This window comes from Taudactylus pleione, unplaced genomic scaffold, assembly GCF_031769625.1.
Source record: "Taudactylus pleione unplaced genomic scaffold, aTauple2 ptg001080l, whole genome shotgun sequence".
Taxonomy (NCBI): domain Eukaryota; kingdom Metazoa; phylum Chordata; class Amphibia; order Anura; family Myobatrachidae; genus Taudactylus; species Taudactylus pleione.
This window is the reverse complement of record NW_028285481.1, coordinates 1,131,977-1,150,326: the sequence shown is the minus strand read 5'-3', so window position 1 is coordinate 1,150,326 and position 18,350 is coordinate 1,131,977. Positions and strand designations below refer to the sequence as shown.

Below are 18,350 nucleotides of genomic sequence, written 5' to 3'. Positions count from 1 at the left end.
TATATATATGGCAAGACGCTGTTTTTGCATGCCATGGTCAGCTCTATCTGGGTAATGAAATAGTTTCTGAGATAAGGGAAACTGTGATTTTGATGAGTTTGCCATTAAATTTAAAGTGGCAATCCGTTGTATGGCTGATATTGCCCTATAACTGATTGCCGTTTTAAATTTGGCAGTGTAGACACAAAATTCACCCCTACAGTACATCTTAGAACCGGTAACATAATCCTCTATATGAACTTGGAAAATACACTTTGTTTCTTTGTCCTATTTTTAGATTTACATAGTTACTGTTCCAGGCTTGGACTTCTAGATGGAACCAAGGGCCTGATTTAGACCCGTTCGTTAGGAAGTGTTTGCACGCAGCCTGATTTAGACCCGCTCGTTAGGAAGTGTTTGCACGCAGCCTGATTTAGACCCGCTCGTTAGGAAGTGTTTGCACGCAGCCTGATTTAGACCCGCTCATTAGGAAGTGTTTGCACGCAGCCTGATTTAGACCTGCTCGTTAGGAAGTGTTTGCACGCAGCCTGATTTAGACCCGCTCGTTAGGAAGTGTTTGCACGCAGCCAGACGATTTTTGCATTCTGCGCATGCGTATGCATTGCAATGCTCGTGCGCGAACCAGTGCCAGTGATCGGGAAGCGTACGCTTGCCGGGCAAAGATTGCCCAGTACAATGAGTGACAGGTGAGGCCGTTTGTGGGTGGTGACAGGGGCAGACCACTAGAAACGGTGGAGTTTAGGTGCGAACGCAGGCCTGGGCATCTTAACGCCATATCAGAGGCGTGCATAATTAACAGGCAGCGTCATAGTACACGTCACCTGGTTGTATTTCACACTGAAGTGCTCGTAGTGCTTGCGGTAGGGTATAGTCAACCACAAGTGCTGCGTTTGCTTCCGATAGTACTCGATGTACCGATGGTGGCATACACATCCATGAAATGACGTGCGCAAGTGTCTGTCTTAAGACAGGCTGGTGGGCGTCTGCATACACAAGGTGATCGCACGCCAAGACATAGTGGGTGTGCTTATGCCTTGCCGTGTGATCGCCTGCCTTTCTGGGTGTGTGCCAGATTTGCATACACTGGGTGCAAAAGAACGCATTAAGCGAGCAGGTCTGAATCGAGCCCCAAGTCCCTCTCCCATTTGGCCCAATGCACATGCCCAATTCCATAGTCCCTCTCTAAACATTTTGTCATCCAATGACTTGCCTATGCAGCAGCTCAAACAAGAGCGAGAGGCTTGGATCCATCCATGAAGAGTGCCATAGCCGGGAGACATCTCAAGGTCACTGGTAACGACCTTGAATAAACAGGCAACTCTTTACTGTTAAAATTATTGTTCATACAACTGTGTGTATATATACAAGTATTTAATCATTTCTTAAGTCTTACTATCAAATCTACTGCACTTTCCTTCACCCCTTTGCTTATATATAAAATATAAAAATGCTGTACCTGCAACTTTAATAGTGTAAATGCTGTACCTATTAGATAACTGTAACAGTGTAAATGCTGTACCTATTAGATAACTGTAACAGTGTAAATGCTGTACCTATTAGATAACTGTAATAGTGTAAATGCTGTACCTATTAGATAACTGTAACAGTGTAAATGCTGTACCTATTAGATAACTGTAATAGTGTAAATGCTGTACCTATTAGATAACTGTAATAGTGTAAATGCTGTACCTATTAGATACAGTAACTGTATTAGTGTAAATGCTGTACCTATTAGATACAATAACTGTAATAGTGTAAATGCTGTACCTATTAGATAACTGTAATAGTGTAAATGCTGTACCTATTAGATACAGTAACTGTAATAGTGTAAATGCTGTTTCTGCCACTATAGCATTTGACAAACACAAATGGACACTCACAATGTTCCCTATATTAATATACATTTCTCCCTATCAGGTTGGTGGTGTAATGACAAGTTTACCGTTTTATCATGAGCCAACACGGATCAGAGTTTACCACTCAGGAGTCAATGTGATTATCGAGTCAGATTTTGGTTTATCAGTGAGTTATGATGGATGGAACTACGTACGAGTGGTATTGCCAAGTACGTACAAAGGGGCCGTCAATGGTTTGTGTGGCAACAATAATGGAGACCTCTCTGATGACTTCACCATAGGAGAAGGAGCAACTGCCAAAACTCCAGAAGAATTTGGAGAGCACTGGAAGGTGGGAGAAGTAGAGGGGTGCATGGATAAATGCTCAGACTGTGAAAAGTGTAATGAGAAAGAAAAGGAAATCTACAAAAATGACCAGTATTGTGGACTTCTCACCAAACCTGATGGTCCATTCAGCCAATGTTATGCTTCCATCGACCCAACTCCATACTATGACAACTGTGTATTTGATGCCTGTGCGTTCAAGGGTCACCAATCTGTTGTCTGTGCCAGCATTGAATCCTATGTTTCCGAATGCCAAAGAAATGGTTCCATGATCAAAGAATGGAGGATGCCATTGTTCTGTGGTAATATTCTTTATATTTTAAGTAATTAAGAGAATGAACTTTGCAAAGTTGCAGTAGCTTCTCAATGGTGGTAGTGTACAAAAAAATATTTTGTGTACTTAATGCAGTCATCTTGTAATCAACCAAAAGCTCTTCAGGTCAAAGTTGACATGTAAAATGGGGGAACAGATGTGGTCACTAGTCAATTATTAAAATGTGTTAGTTATTGTTCTGTAAAACTCTAAGATTCATTAAAGCTCTTATTTTGTGTCCACAGAAAAGACCTGCCCCAGTAATAGCCATTATGAACTCCTTGGCGATGGATGCCCGGCTACCTGTTTTGGTCTCACAACTCCACCAACCTGTGTTAAATCCCATACTGAAGGGTGCTACTGTGATAATGGCTTCATCCTCAGTGATCAGGACTGTGTGCCCGTCCCAGAATGTGGCTGTGTTCTGGACAATACATATTATAAGATGGGGCAGGAGTTCTACACCGACACCCTGTGCCAGAGGAAATGTACCTGCGGGCAGAATGGCAATATCACCTGCCAGGCCAGCAATTGTGGAGCAAACGAAGAATGCACTGTGGTGGATGGGGTCCTGGGTTGCCATGCCAAAGAGTTTGGGCAATGTGTAGCATGGGGCGACCCCCACTACATCTCCTTTGATAATTTGTACTATGACCTACAGGGCACCTGCTCCTATACCCTTGTTAGGGTTAAGACAGATGGGGTAAATTTCCTGGTGACGGTAGAAAATGAACCATATGGAAATGTGGCTGTCACCAAATCAGTCACAGTCACCATTGGAGACCACGTCATACACTTGGGGAGAGAGAGAACCTGGAGCATTGTGGTGAGTTGTTGACATGTGTTTATATTTACCTATAACAACACATTGGTAAATGTAGAATAATTAATACCTATTTTTTATGTAAATTACTTATTATACTTTTTCTTAGCTTGTTTCATCTAATTAAATGAACATACATTGCAAAATATCACAAGAGTCATCTACTTAAATTGGTAAATATTTAATATATTTTGTTTTTTGTTCAGCCTTTTCTCACGGCCACTAATCTACATACTCCTATGTACCATTGGCGCTGTGCCTAGTGGTCCTAGTCACAGTATACATATGCATATACAATAACTGTATTTTAGATGATGCTCTTCTGTAAAATGTAGAAATATTGATATATGAAATGATAAGTACATTGTGGGTGGATGTAGAAATCGTTATTATGAAAAATGAAATCAAGGTTTGATTAGGAAAGTAGAAACCTCTATCAGACATTGATCGTGCACTGTATGTGTGAGGCTCATGGGTGCACAGGGTCTGTGCCATATTGGCGGCATTGACATGTATTATTTCAAGAATTATAAATAATATTGGGTTGAATTTCGCATTACTATCTGTAACTGTCAGTGGCTATTATTTTTGTATTGGAGATCTATAAGAGTTTTTTTTTTTTTTTTCAATCTCAGTTGAACGAAGAAAGATATAATCTTCCCTGCCAGACCCAAAATCGCCAATTCTGGGTAAACAAAGAAGGAAATAATGTTATTATTAAGACCAAGGATGGCTTTAAGGTGATGTATGACCAGAAGTACTATGTCTCAGTCTGGGTACCCAGCTCATACTCTGGCATCACTGAAGGACTATGTGGAAATTACAATAAGGACAGGACAGATGACTTCCGTCTTCCAAATGGCACCGTTGTCACTGATCCGGCGGTGTTTGGTGGCTCCTGGGCAGTAACTGGAGGTGTTTCGGACTGCCGGGGATGTACCGGAGATGAGTGTCCAACCTGTGACCAAGCTGAATTCACCGTGGCTAATTCACCTACCAAATGTGGATTGATAACAGATCCTCGGGGTCCATTCAAGGACTGCCATGCCTTGGTGCCCCCAGAGCAATACGCCAAGAGCTGTGTGTTTGATGTTTGTGCTGGACCTGATGAGCAGGACGCTCTGTGTGCCAGCTTACAAGCCTATACGGCATTATGCCAGGAGAAAGGAGCCAAGATTGGATCCTGGAGAGAGATTACCAGCTGCCGTAAGATTTTTTTCATTTAAAGTTATTATTTTTGAAAATTGAAATTATAAAAACATTCTAATGCTTGACCTTAACCATGACTAACATAGACTTTCAGCAGACTTGTTCCTCTGTATGCAACATATTTCTAACAGAGAGTGTTATGGCCAAATGTGGGACTGATCAATTAATATACAGTGGAGGGTCGTGGTCAACATTTCAAAACAGTGTAGCGTGACATTATTTGGTTTTGATCCATTCAAAAGGACTGACTAAAAATCTCATCAGCTCATGTGAAATGCTCGACACTGAGATTGCACAATTCACAAGAGGGAACACACGGACATCACTGTGACACGTCACCCATGTATACAATCTGCACTCATACACAATGCTGCTGAGGCAGGTATGAGCATGTGCCTAATTGCGGAGCATATCTGCGTGAATACACTCATACTGATAAAATAGGCAATGCAGGGCCTTAGGCAACTTTACTTCTACACATAGGACTGAAGAGACGTAAGTGAGTTATGATGACGGGATGTTCTTCAATAGGACCTGATTCAGACCTGCTCGCTAGCAAGCGGCCGCTCGTTGCAGACGATGTTCGCTAATGTGCGCATGCGTGTAGTTCACAGTGCGCATGCGCAAACTAGTACAAGTGATCAGAATGTGCTCGCTCGCCCTGCAAAGGCAGCCCAGTGGAATGAGTGACAGGAGAGGCTATTTGTGGGTGGTAACATGGCAGGGCAGTAGTAACGGGGGAGTGGAGTTGCGGACACCGTTTCTGGGGCGTGCATAATTAACAGGCAGCGTCATAGTACACGTCACCTGGTTGAATGATATACTCAGTGCTCGCAGTGCTTGTGGTAGGGTACAGTCAACCACAAGTGCTGCAGTCATATCCGATGGTACCCGATGTACCGATGGTTGTGTATACTTCCTGGAGATGACGTACGCTAGTGGGAAGCTAAAGACAGGCTGGTGGGCATTTGTAAACACAAAGTGATCACTCGCCAAGATATAGTGGGCGTGCTTATGCCTTGCCGTGCAAGCGGCTGCCTTGACGTCACTTAGCTGAATTTCCATATGCTGGGAGCGAGCGGCCGCATCTAGCGAGCGGGTCTGAATCAGGCCCATAGTGCAATATGTATCAAACATTAAAATGCTGTAAATCTTCACAAAAAAACACAATAGATATAGGTCCTCATATTTATTAAAATGATCTGCAGTAGATACAGTATCAGAGATTTCGGCTGCAGTCCCGTGGCAGAGCAGTCCTATGTGATTGCCATGTGCCCTAATGCAGCAAGCTCTGAGAAGCATATCTTTCCATAGCTTGTACCCCCCCTTCACTAGACGGCACTGGCTGCAGGAGCCTAAGAGTTTCTTATTGCAAAAATTCTCTGGAGAGGGATCTGAAGGATCCCCCTCCATTCCTTGCATGTTGAGCATGTGCGCTGATTGATGGCCACACATGTGCATTTGGAACCCTGGTACATAAACCTATCAGTCTGTGTAACATCTGGACAGCTCTATAATGGAGATGGCGATCTGATGGGTAGATGGGAGGTGTACCGCAATTTATTTGAAAAAATTGATACATCTCCACATCGACAGAATTCAAAGAGGACATAATGATGCAGATGTTTACTTCTGGGGCGTAAGATAATATATTTTTGCACCTGATATACACTAGGGCGGGTGCTACCACACATTGATAATTATATCTAGTAGCAGACTAGGTGCACATGCCCAGATATAGACGCAAGTCATGATGTTTACATGTGTGGACAGAAAAACAGTGGTCGGTGGGGCTTCCTGATTAAGCCACATGGATCCCTGCATTAGCATTAATTAGTGAATCCGGCTTCCGTGGCCTCCCACAAAATCAGAATCAGGATTGTAGTGTATTTTTGAATATCATTGCATTAAATTGAAACGTATACATTTGAGTAGATGCTGTTATGGGGACTATGGTAGATAACACTCACATTATGGTGAATTATTGGTAGTAACAGTAAATACACAAATTCTTTACCGCTGGCTGGCACATAAAAAGGACGCCGGTCTGCACCCCTTCTATATCTTATTACACAAAACAACCATCTGAATACTCTCTTTATATTTCCTTGCAGCACTTACGTGCCAGGCCCACAGCCATTATGCGCTATGTACCCGCACCTGCGACTTCACCTGTAACGGTCTCTTTGCACCGAGCTCTTGCACCAACAGATGTTTTGAAGGCTGTGAGTGTGACGCTGGTTATATATTCGATGGCGACCAGTGTGTAACAATGGATAACTGTGGATGCAACCACAACGGGAGGTATTTCCGGGTAAGGAAATAGTACATCCACTTGTCATGTCTATATTATACCTAAAGATGGATCTGATAATTTCTTAGCTCAAGATTACAATCATGAAGTGAATTTTTTACTTATTTAAGGTTATTTTATTTGTTTTCCCATTAGATGTTTCATTGTTAATGGGATCATGAGTAATTTATTGTGTCTTATTTTGTCACACTATAATATTGAGAGTATTTGTACGCCCTGTGAGTTTATGTTACTTTGCCTGTAGTGAGGGTTATTCAATGTTCTAACTCATCGTATGGAAGATTGGGACGCAGTTAAATTAGAGTACTTACCAGCAGCTGACGATAAATAAGTAACTAGTGTAACAGATACTTTAATAGGTGATGCTTAATAAAATATGATCCATTATTCCATGGTATAGGGCACAGGTTCTCAAACTTGGTCCTCAGGACCCCAAACAGTGCAGGTTTTCCATGTCTCCTCACAGAATCATAACTGAAATAATTACTCCACCTGTATAACTTTTAAAATGTGTCAGTGAGTAATGAATACACCTGTGCACCTGCTGGGTGGCCTGGGAAATGTGTCAGTGAGCAGGGCCAGATTAATACTGGGGCGGATGGAGCTACAGCTCCAGGCCTCCACATAAAAATAGGCCCATAGTTATGACAGCATGTTGACTGGCCATCTGCCATAAATCATAAGTAGTAAAATTGTATTTCTACTTACCACACAAAATGAAGGATTTTTTGTTTTACATATTTAGGGAGACATTGGGGCTGAGAGAATAGGGGCGTACATGCCCACATTGCACTGGCCACACCCACACAGCAATGGTCACACCCACATGGCACTGGCCACACCCACACAGCAATGGTCACACCTTTCTGCTTTTCATAATAGGCCCTTGATCATTTTCAGCTCCAGGCCCATGTAGCCCTCAATCTGGCCCTGTCAGTAAGTAAGGAATACACCTGTGCACCTGCTGGGTGACCTGGGAAATGTGTCAGTGAGTAATGACTACACCTGTGCACCTGCTGGGTGACCTGGGAAATGTGTCAGTGAGTAATGAATACACCTGTGCACCTGCTGGGTGACCTGGGAAATGTGTCAGTGAGTAATGACTACACCTGTGCACCTGCTGGGTGACCTGGGAAATGTGTCAGTGAGTAATGAATACACCTGTGCACCTGCTGGGTGACCTGGGAAATGTGTCAGTGAGTAATGAATACACCTGTGCACCTGCTGGGTGGCCTGGGAAATGTGTCAGTGAGTAATGAATACACCTGTGCACCTGCTGGGTGACCCTGGAAATGTGTCAGTGAGTAATGAATACACATGTATGACCTGGAAAAAGTGACCTGTGTGTGGTCCTGAGGACCGAGTTTGAGAACCACTGGCCTGGTGTAACCGGTGGGACACTGGGAGTCATTCCTTCATTTTTTCTGTTCTTCTGGTGTCTATTCTGAATCACAGCCCAACACGATGGAGCTCTATAAGTAACTGTTACTAAATAATAATAAAATAATAATCTAACTATTAATACTATAGCAGTGGACAATAGGGAGCTCTTCTTTACAGCTCGCTATTGTTCTTTACAACCAATGCATGTAGAGCATCTTGACAGCAGCATGAGAACAAAGTGATGGGTTCGGAGGCCCGAGTCTCCAAGGGATCTTCTTGCTTTGGACTCTTTTTCTGTCAGGGATAAGCCATTACAGTGCTGGGCTCCATTACTGACATACTGAGTATACATGTTGTAGATGTATACTACCTATGGACATGGCTCTTCCTCTAGCTCCCCACATATGCGATCACAACATACACCACCTGCTCACACCTTCACACATGCGCCATTCACATCTAACCTGAACATTCCGCCAACATGCATGGTCTTCCGTCCCCCAGACGGGTTATGTAGCCTCTGAATTCAATAACTCACACCTGCTCTCCAACCCAACCCCTCTGATCAGTTTCCACAATGGCCTAATCCTCATCTTGGTGCCTTCCAGCTCCTTTGTCCAGTAATCCTTTCATCTGCCCCTAAACTCTAGCTCTTGTCTCTTCCACCAGTAACATATCATGCAGTGGCATAACTACTGCCCCCGCAGCCCCTGCGGTGGCTTGGAGGCACTGGGTAGCTTGGGGGCGACGGGGGCAGTAGTTACGCCACTCAGTGGCGGAACTCCCGTAACTACGGAGAGTGCAGGGGGTGCGGTCGCACCCCCTGCACCCTCCATCTGCCGGGCGCCCGCTGAGTGTGTTACCAGCGGGCGCCCGGTTCCTATTCAAACTGTTGCTACTATTTCCTATGTGGCTAAAGGACCTCTGTGATGTATCCACCACGTGAACGCTGCAGGAGGCTGTACCACTCCTGCGTTACCATCCACTAGGGCATAGAGGGGGAATAAATATTTGCGGCGAGCGCAGCGAGCCACCGTGCCCAAAGCGTGGTGAGTGCAGCGAACCCGTGAGGGGACACTTTTGGTCCCCCATTAGCATCCCCGCCCCACCCTTTCAGGCCGGGTCACGTGGGTGTGACGTCATAGATCCATCAGCGCTGTATAGTCTAGTCCAAACCCTATTCAAACCCCCGGCGGCAGCTGGAGGATGGAGCTCCCTCCGTCTTCCGGGTCCCACAGGAGTGGACGCTGGGGTATGGATGGCAGCAGCACTGAAGCGGGGATAAAGGTAAATGGTTTTCTTGGGAATTTTTTGTGTGTGTTTGTGTGCGCGCGGGGGGGAGCAACTACAGGGGGCTCACTACTGGGGGCAACTACAGGGGGCTCACTATTGGGATCAACTAGGTGCAACATTGCATAAGGGGCACTATTACACTGGGCATTGAATAAGTGGCACTAGTGTAGGGGGCATTGCATTTTGGAGCACAACTACAGGGGGCACTGTATAAAGGGCACTAACTTGATACACACAGTTTACAGGTTCTAAACTATGTTCCCAATAATCTGGTTCTACACGGACATAAAAACTGTGCAACCTGTCTTTAGCTGAGGTGACAGACTGGCAGGAGCAGAGAGGAGGGTTGGTGAAGTAGATCTGTCAGAATGGGATGTAATGGGCATTACTGTTTGGCATAATGTGTTTTTGGCATTACTGTGTGCACAATGTGCTATTAGGGGCATTACTGTGTGGCATAATGTGTAAGGGGCATTACTGTGTGGCATAATGTGTTGTATGTGGCATTACTGTGTGGCATAATGTGTTGTATGTGGCATTACAGTGTGGCATAATGTGAAATAGGGGCATTACAGCATTACATAAATTTGTTATAAGGGCTTTACTGTATGTCATTATGTGTTATACGTGGCATTATTGTGTGGCATGTGTATGGGGCACTGCTGTGTGGCATAATGTGTTGTAAGGGGCATTCCGGTGTGGCATAATGTGTTGTTAGGGGCATTCCGGTGTGGCACACTGTGTTATAAGTAGCATTACTTACAGTGTCGTAATGTGTAAGGCACGTTGCTGTATCATGTAACCACACGCCTTAAACGTCATGTTTGGGTGTGTTTGATCTTTGGGGGGGGGATGCCTGAAACTTTTTTGGCATGGGGGAGCAAAATTTATAGTTGTGCCACTGATATCATGTGACCCTTTAACTGGATAGATAGATAGATAGATAGATAGATAGATAGATAGATAGATAGATAGATAGATAGATAGATATGAGATAGAAAGATATGAGATAGATAGATAGATAGATAGATATGAGATAAATATAAGATATATACTGTAGATAGATATTGTAGATAGATAGATAGATAGATAGATAGATAGGAGATAGATAGATAGATATGAGATAAATATAAGATATATACTGTAGATAGATATTGTAGATAGATAGATATGTAGATTTATATTAGATAGATTTATATTAGATAGATAGATATGTAGATAAATAGATGTATAGATAGATATGTAGATAGATAGATAGATAGATAGATAGATAGATAAATATGTAGATAAATAGATGTATAGATAGATATGTAGATAGATAGATATTAGATAGATTTCTCATTACTGTTATATAATCTGTGATCACATAATATACGTACATGTTACTATTGATGTATTAGTGCTGTGAGTTAGTTTGCTGATCTGTTACAGTCTAATGAATCTGTGCTGAGTGCTGACTGCAGCCAGGAGTGCACGTGTAGCCCTGTCCATGGGGTGAGCTGCCGTAACACCAGTTGTGCCCAGGACGAGAGATGCCAGCTTCTGGATGGCGTCAGGATGTGCGTCAACAAGGGTGAGTGCAGAAAATGAACTCGATAATGGGAATACTAATGTGTCCACATACACCTATCCGCAAACAGCGCCACAGACTTTATCACACATTATGTATCTTATCCGCATCGCTAATGATACAGGGTGCGATGCGCGGCGCCCTGGATACTGATGCTGGCATTTCATGTAGCTTCCGTGTGTGATTTACTGTAGATGCTAATTTGGGTAAAAGGGTAAAAACCTGAGGACGATATTAGTGAGCCGCACAGTGCGTTGTGCCACGCGTCGTTATGCTTAATCTCGGACTTTATACAATATTCCTCTGCAACAAAAATACTAATTCTAAGTGCCTAGGACACTGGAAGCAACTTTGTGTGATGCAAATAAGATGCTAAATTCAGGAAAGTCCAGAAAATGCTCCCTATGGCGCAGAGTCTAAACGCCTGACTCGGAGATGGACGGAATTGCAGAGACTCACACAAGCGGCTGCGCAATTCCGTCCATCTCAAATGCAAACACAGTAGGAGGTGTCTGTAGGAAACTGTATCTACGATCCCAGGACTTCAACTGAGGTCGCAGCCTGGGATCAGCATCAGACCATTTGGGATCACCACCGATGGTGGTGATGGTTGCTCCTTTGACCAGGCTGCAGTAGCTGTAGCTTACAGCAGCCTGACCGGGTCCTGGCAGCTGTGAGGCCAGGAAATCTGCATAGACCCTGACCTCATCCCTCCCCGGTTCCTGGCAACAGTGGCCAGACACCCCCCCGCTACGACCCCCAAAAGCCACAGCATGTCTGCGAGCAAGATCACAGGACCCGTTCTGCACTTGGGCACGCGCAAACCACTCACCATTGGGTTAGCGTGCGTCTCTGAATCAGGCCTAAGGTGTGTCACACATCTTGCGCCATATTTGAGCGATCAGAAAGAATTGGTGTATGAAGACACATGTATATGATTGGAGACATGAAGAAACTGATGCTTTAACCCATTCATCAATGGTCTCACTTCAAACGCTCCTCCGAATTTTGGCAAATCAAATCCATGCAATGCAAACGATGTAGCAGGGTCCTCAGAACAGCGGCAAAACTAGGATTTTTTCACCCAGGGCAAGACAGGAATATGGCGCCCACCTCGCCCATCATAAGATGGCCTTTTCTGACATAAATTTAATATCCATCCATTAAGAATATTAGTTCATGTTTCTTAAACAAAACCATCAAATGTACAAATTATTTTATTAATATTACCAATATCGACAGAACAAACATATTACACATAATGCCACATACCGTAATGCCCCGTAAACATAATGCCACATATTGTAATGCCCCTTACACATAATGCCACATACCGTAATGCCCCTTACACATAATGGCACATATTGTAATGGCCCTTACACATAATGCCACATATTGTAATGCCCCTTACACATAATGCCACATATTATAATGACCTTTACACATAATGCCACATATTGTAATACCCCTTACACATAATGCCACATATCGTAATGCCCCTTACACATAATGCCACATATTGTAATGCCCTTTACAGATAATACCACATATTGTAATGCCCCTTACACATAATGCCACATACTATAATTCCCCTTACACATAATGCCACATATTGTAATGCCCTTTACACATAATAGCACATATTGTAATGCCCTTTACACATAATGCCACATATTGTAATGCCCTTAACACATAATGCCACATATTGTAATACCCCTTACACTTAATGCTACATATTGTAATGCCCTCTACACGTAATGCAACATATTGTAATGCCCTTTACACATAATGCCACATACTGTAATGCCCTTTACACATAATGCCACATATTGTAATGCCCCTTACACATAATGCCACATATTGTAATGCCCCTTACACATAATGCCACCTATTGTAAAGCCCCTTACACATAATGCCACATATTGTAATGCCCTTTACACATAATGCCACATATTGTAATGCCCTTTACACATAATGCCACATATTATAATGCCCCTTACACATAATGCCACATATTGTAATGCCCTTTACACATAAAGCCACATACTGTAATGCCCCTTACACACAATGCCACATATTGTAATTCCCTTTACACATAATGCCACATACTGTAATGACCTTTACACATAATGCCACACATTGTAATGCCCTTTACACATAATGCCACATATTGTAATGCCCTCTACACATAATGCCACATATTGTAATGCCCTTTCACATAATGCCTCATACTGCTAATGCCCTTTACACATAATGCCACATACTGTAATGCCCCTTACACACAATGCCACATATTGTAATTCCCTTTACACATAATGCCACATACTGTAATGACCTTTACACATAATGCCACACATTGTAATGCCCTTTACACATAATGCCACATATTGTAATGCCCTCTACACATAATGCCACATATTGTAATGCCCTTTCACATAATGCCTCATACTGCTAATGCCCTTTACACATAATGCCACATACTGTAATGCCCCTTACACATAATGCCACATATTGTAATGCCCCTTACACATAATGCCACATTTTGTAATGCCCCTTACACATAATGCCACATATAATAATGCCCCTGACACGCAATGCCACATATTGTAATACCCCTTACACATAATGCCACATATTATAGTGACCTTTACACATAATGCCACATATTGTAATGCACCTTACACATAATGCCACATATCGTAATGCCCCTTACACATAATGCCACATATTGTAATGCCCTTTACAGATAATACCACATATTGTAATGCCCCTTACACATAATGCCACATACTATAATTCCCCTTACACATAATGCCACATATTGTAATGCCCTTTACACATAATGCCACATATTGTAATGCCCTTAACACATAATGCCACATATTGTAATACCCCTTACACTTAATGCTACATATTGTAATGCCCTCTTCACGTAATGCCACATATTGTAATGCCCTTTACACATAATGCCACATACTGTAATGCCCTTTACACATAATGACACATATTGTAATGCCCCTTACACCAAATGCCACATATTGTAATGCTCCTTACACAGAATACCACATATTGTAAAGCCCCTTACACATAATGCCACATATTGTAATGCCCTTTACACATAATGCCACATATGGTAATGCCCTTTACACATAATGCCACATATTATAATGCCCCTTACACATAATGCCACATATTGTAATGCCCTCTACACATAATGCCACATATTGTAATGCCATTTACACATAATGCCACATACTGTAATGCCCCTTACACACAATGGCACATATTGTAATGCCCTTTACACATAATGTCACATACTGTAATGCCCTTTACACATAATGCCACATATTGTAATGCCCTTTACACATAATGCCACATATTGTAATGCCCTCTACACATAATGCCACATATTGTAATGCCCTTTACACATAATGTCACATACTGCTAATGCCCTTTACACATAATGCCACATACTGTAATGACCCTTACACATAATGCCAAATATTGTAATGCCCCTTACACATAATGCCACATATTGAAATGCCCTCAAGACGTAATGCCACATATTGTAATGCTATTTACACATAATGTCAGATACTATAATGACCTTTACACATAATGCCACATATTGTAATGCCCTTTACACATAATGGCACATATTGTAATGCCCTTTTCACATAATGGCACATATTGGAATGCCCCTTACACATAATGCCACATATTGTAATGCCCCTTACACATAATGGCACATATTGTAAAGCCCTTTTCACATAATGGCACATATTGGAAAGCCCCTTACACACAATGCCACATATTGTAATTCCCTTTACAAATAATGCCACATACTGTAATGACCTTTACACATAATGCCACATATTGTAATGCCCTCTACACATAATGCCACATATTGTAATGCCCTTTCACATAATGCCACATACTGCTAATGCCCTTTACACATAATGCCACATACTGTAATGCCCCTTACACATAATGCCACATATTGTAATGCCCCTTACACATAATGCCACATATTGTAATGCCCCTTACACATAATGCCACATATTGTAATGCCCCTTACACATAATGCCACATATCATAATGCCCCTTACACGCAATGCCACATATTGTAATACCCCTTACACATAATGCCACATATTATAATGACCTTTACACATAATGCTACATATTGTAATGCCCCTTACACATAATGCCACATATCGTAATGCCCCTTACACATAATGCCACATATTGTAATGCCCTTTACAGATAATACCACATATTGTAATGCCCCTTACACATAATGCCACATATTGTAATGCCCTTTACACATAATGCCACATACTGTATTGCCCTTTACACATAATGACACATATTGTAATGCCCTTACACCAAATGCCACATATTGTAATGCTCCTTACACAGAATGCCACATATTGTAAAGCCCCTTACACATAATGCCACATATTGTAATGCCCTTTACACAAAATGCCACATATTATAATGCCCCTTACACATAATGCCACCTATTGTAATGCCCTCTACACATAATGCCACATATTGTATAGCCCTTTACACATAATGCCACATACTGTAATGCCACTTACACACAATGCCACATACTGTAATTCCCTTTACACATAATGTCACATACTATAATTCCCCATAAACATAATGCCACATACTGTAATGACCTTTACACATAATGCCACATATTGTAATGCCCTCTACACATAATGCCACATATTGTAATGCCCTTTCACATAATGCCACATACTGCTAATGCCCTTTACACATAATGCCACATACTGTAATGCCCCTTACACATAATGCCACATATTGTAATGCCCCTTACACATAATGCCACATATTGTAATGCCCCTTACACATAATGCCACATATTGTAATGCCCCTTACACATAATGCCACATATCATAATGCCCCTTACACGCAATGCCACATATTGTAATACCCCTTACACATAATGCCACATATTATAATGACCTTTACACATAATGCTACATATTGTAATGCCCCTTACACATAATGCCACATATCGTAATGCCCCTTACACATAATGCCACATATTGTAATGCCATTTACAGATAATACCACATATTGTAATGCCCCTTACACATAATGCCACATACTATAATTCCCCATTCACATAATGCCACATATTGTAATGCCCTTTACACATAATAGCACATATTGTAATGCCCTTTACACATAATGCCACATATTGTAATGCCCTTTACACATAATGCCACATATTGTAATACCCCTTACACTTAATGCTACATATTGTAATGCCCTATTCACGTAATGCCACATATTGTAATGCCCTTTACACATAATGCCACATACTGTAATGCCCTTTACACATAATGACACATATTGTAATGCCCTTACACCAAATGCCACATATTGTAATGCTCCTTACACAGAAAGCCACATATTGTAAAGCCCCTTACACATAATGCCACATATTGTAATGCCCTTTACACAAAATGCCACATATTATAATGCCCCTTACACATAATGCCACCTATTGTAATGCCCTCTACACATAATGCCACATATTGTATAGCCCTTTACACATAATGCCACATACTGTAATGCCCCTTACACACAATGCCACATACTGTAATGCCCTTTACACATAATGTCACATACTGTAATGCCCTTTACACATAATGCCACATATTGTAATGCCCTTTACACATAATGCCACATATTGTAATGCCCTCTACACATAATGCCACATATTGTAATGCCCTTTACACATAATGCCACATACTGCTAATGCCCTTTTCACCTAATGCCACATACTGTAATGACCCTTACACATAATGCCACATATTGTAATGCCCCTTACACATAATGCCACATATTGTAATGCCCTCAACACGTAATGCCACATATTGTAATGCTATTTACACATAATGTCAGATACTATAATGACCTTTACACATATTGCCACATATTGTAATGCCCCTTACACATAATGTCACATATTGTAATGCCCTTTTCACATAATTGGCACATATTGGAATGCCCCTTTCACATAATGCCACATATTGTAATGCCCTTTACACATAATGCCACATATTGTAATGCCCTTTTCACATAATTGCACATATTGGAAAGCCCTTACACATAATGCTACATATTGTAATGCCCTTTACAAATAATTTCACATACTGTAATGCCCTTTACACATAATGCCACATATTGTAATGCCCTTTTCACATAATGCCACATATTGTAATGCCCCTTACACATAATGCCACATATTGTAATGCCCTTTACACATAATGCCACATATTGTAATGCCCTTTACACATAATGCCACATTTTGTAATGCCCTTTACACATAATGCCTCATATTGTAATGCCCTTTACACATAATGCTACATATTTTAATGCCCTTTACACATAAAGTCTTATACTGTAATGTCCTAAACACATAATGCCACATACTGTAATGTCCTAAACACATAATGTCACATACTGTAATGCCCTTTACACATAATGCCACATACTGTAATGTCCTTTACACATAATGCCTCATATTGTAATGTCCTTTACACATATTGCTACATATTTTAATTGCCTTTACACATAATGTCTCATACTATAATTCCCCTTACACATAATGCCACATACTGTAATGCCCTTTACACATAATGTCACATATTGTAATGTCCTTTACACATAATGCCACATATTGTAATGCCCCTTACATATAATGCCTCATATTGTAATATCCTTTACACATAATGCTACATATTTTAATGCCCTTTACAAATAATGTCACATACTATAATTCCCCTTACACATAATGCCACATATTGTAATGCCCTTTACACATAATGTCACATATTGTAATGTCGTTTACACATAGTGCCACATATTGTAATGCCCCTTACATATAATGCCACATATTTTAATGCCCTTTACACTTAATGCCATATACTATAATTCCCCTTACACATATTCCCACATAATTTAGTGCCCTTTACACATAATGCCACATACTATAATTCCCCTTACACATAATGCCACATATTGTAATGCCCCTTACACATAATGCCACATACTATAATTCCCCTTACACATTATGCCACATATTGTAATTCCCTTTACACATAATGCCACATATTGTAATGCCCCTAACACATAATGCTACATATTGTAATGCCCCTAACACATAATGCCACTTATTGTAATGCCCTTTACACATACTGCTACATTTTGCAATACCC

At 41.5% G+C, this 18,350-nt stretch overlaps 1 protein-coding gene across 1 annotated transcript in view; it reads left to right on the top strand.

The window, feature by feature from the left end:
• LOC148453850 (IgGFc-binding protein-like) overlaps nt 1-18,350 on the top strand; it is a 141,041-nt gene that overhangs the window by 49,619 nt on the left and 73,072 nt on the right. Inside the window, exons 14-18 of the mRNA XM_088461616.1 lie at nt 1,918-2,482; nt 2,739-3,319; nt 3,952-4,522; nt 6,640-6,839; nt 10,947-11,088. Coding sequence (XP_088317742.1) covers nt 1,918-2,482; nt 2,739-3,319; nt 3,952-4,522; nt 6,640-6,839; nt 10,947-11,088 — 2,059 coding nt within the window. The remainder of the gene's footprint in view (nt 1-1,917; nt 2,483-2,738; nt 3,320-3,951; nt 4,523-6,639; nt 6,840-10,946; nt 11,089-18,350) is intronic.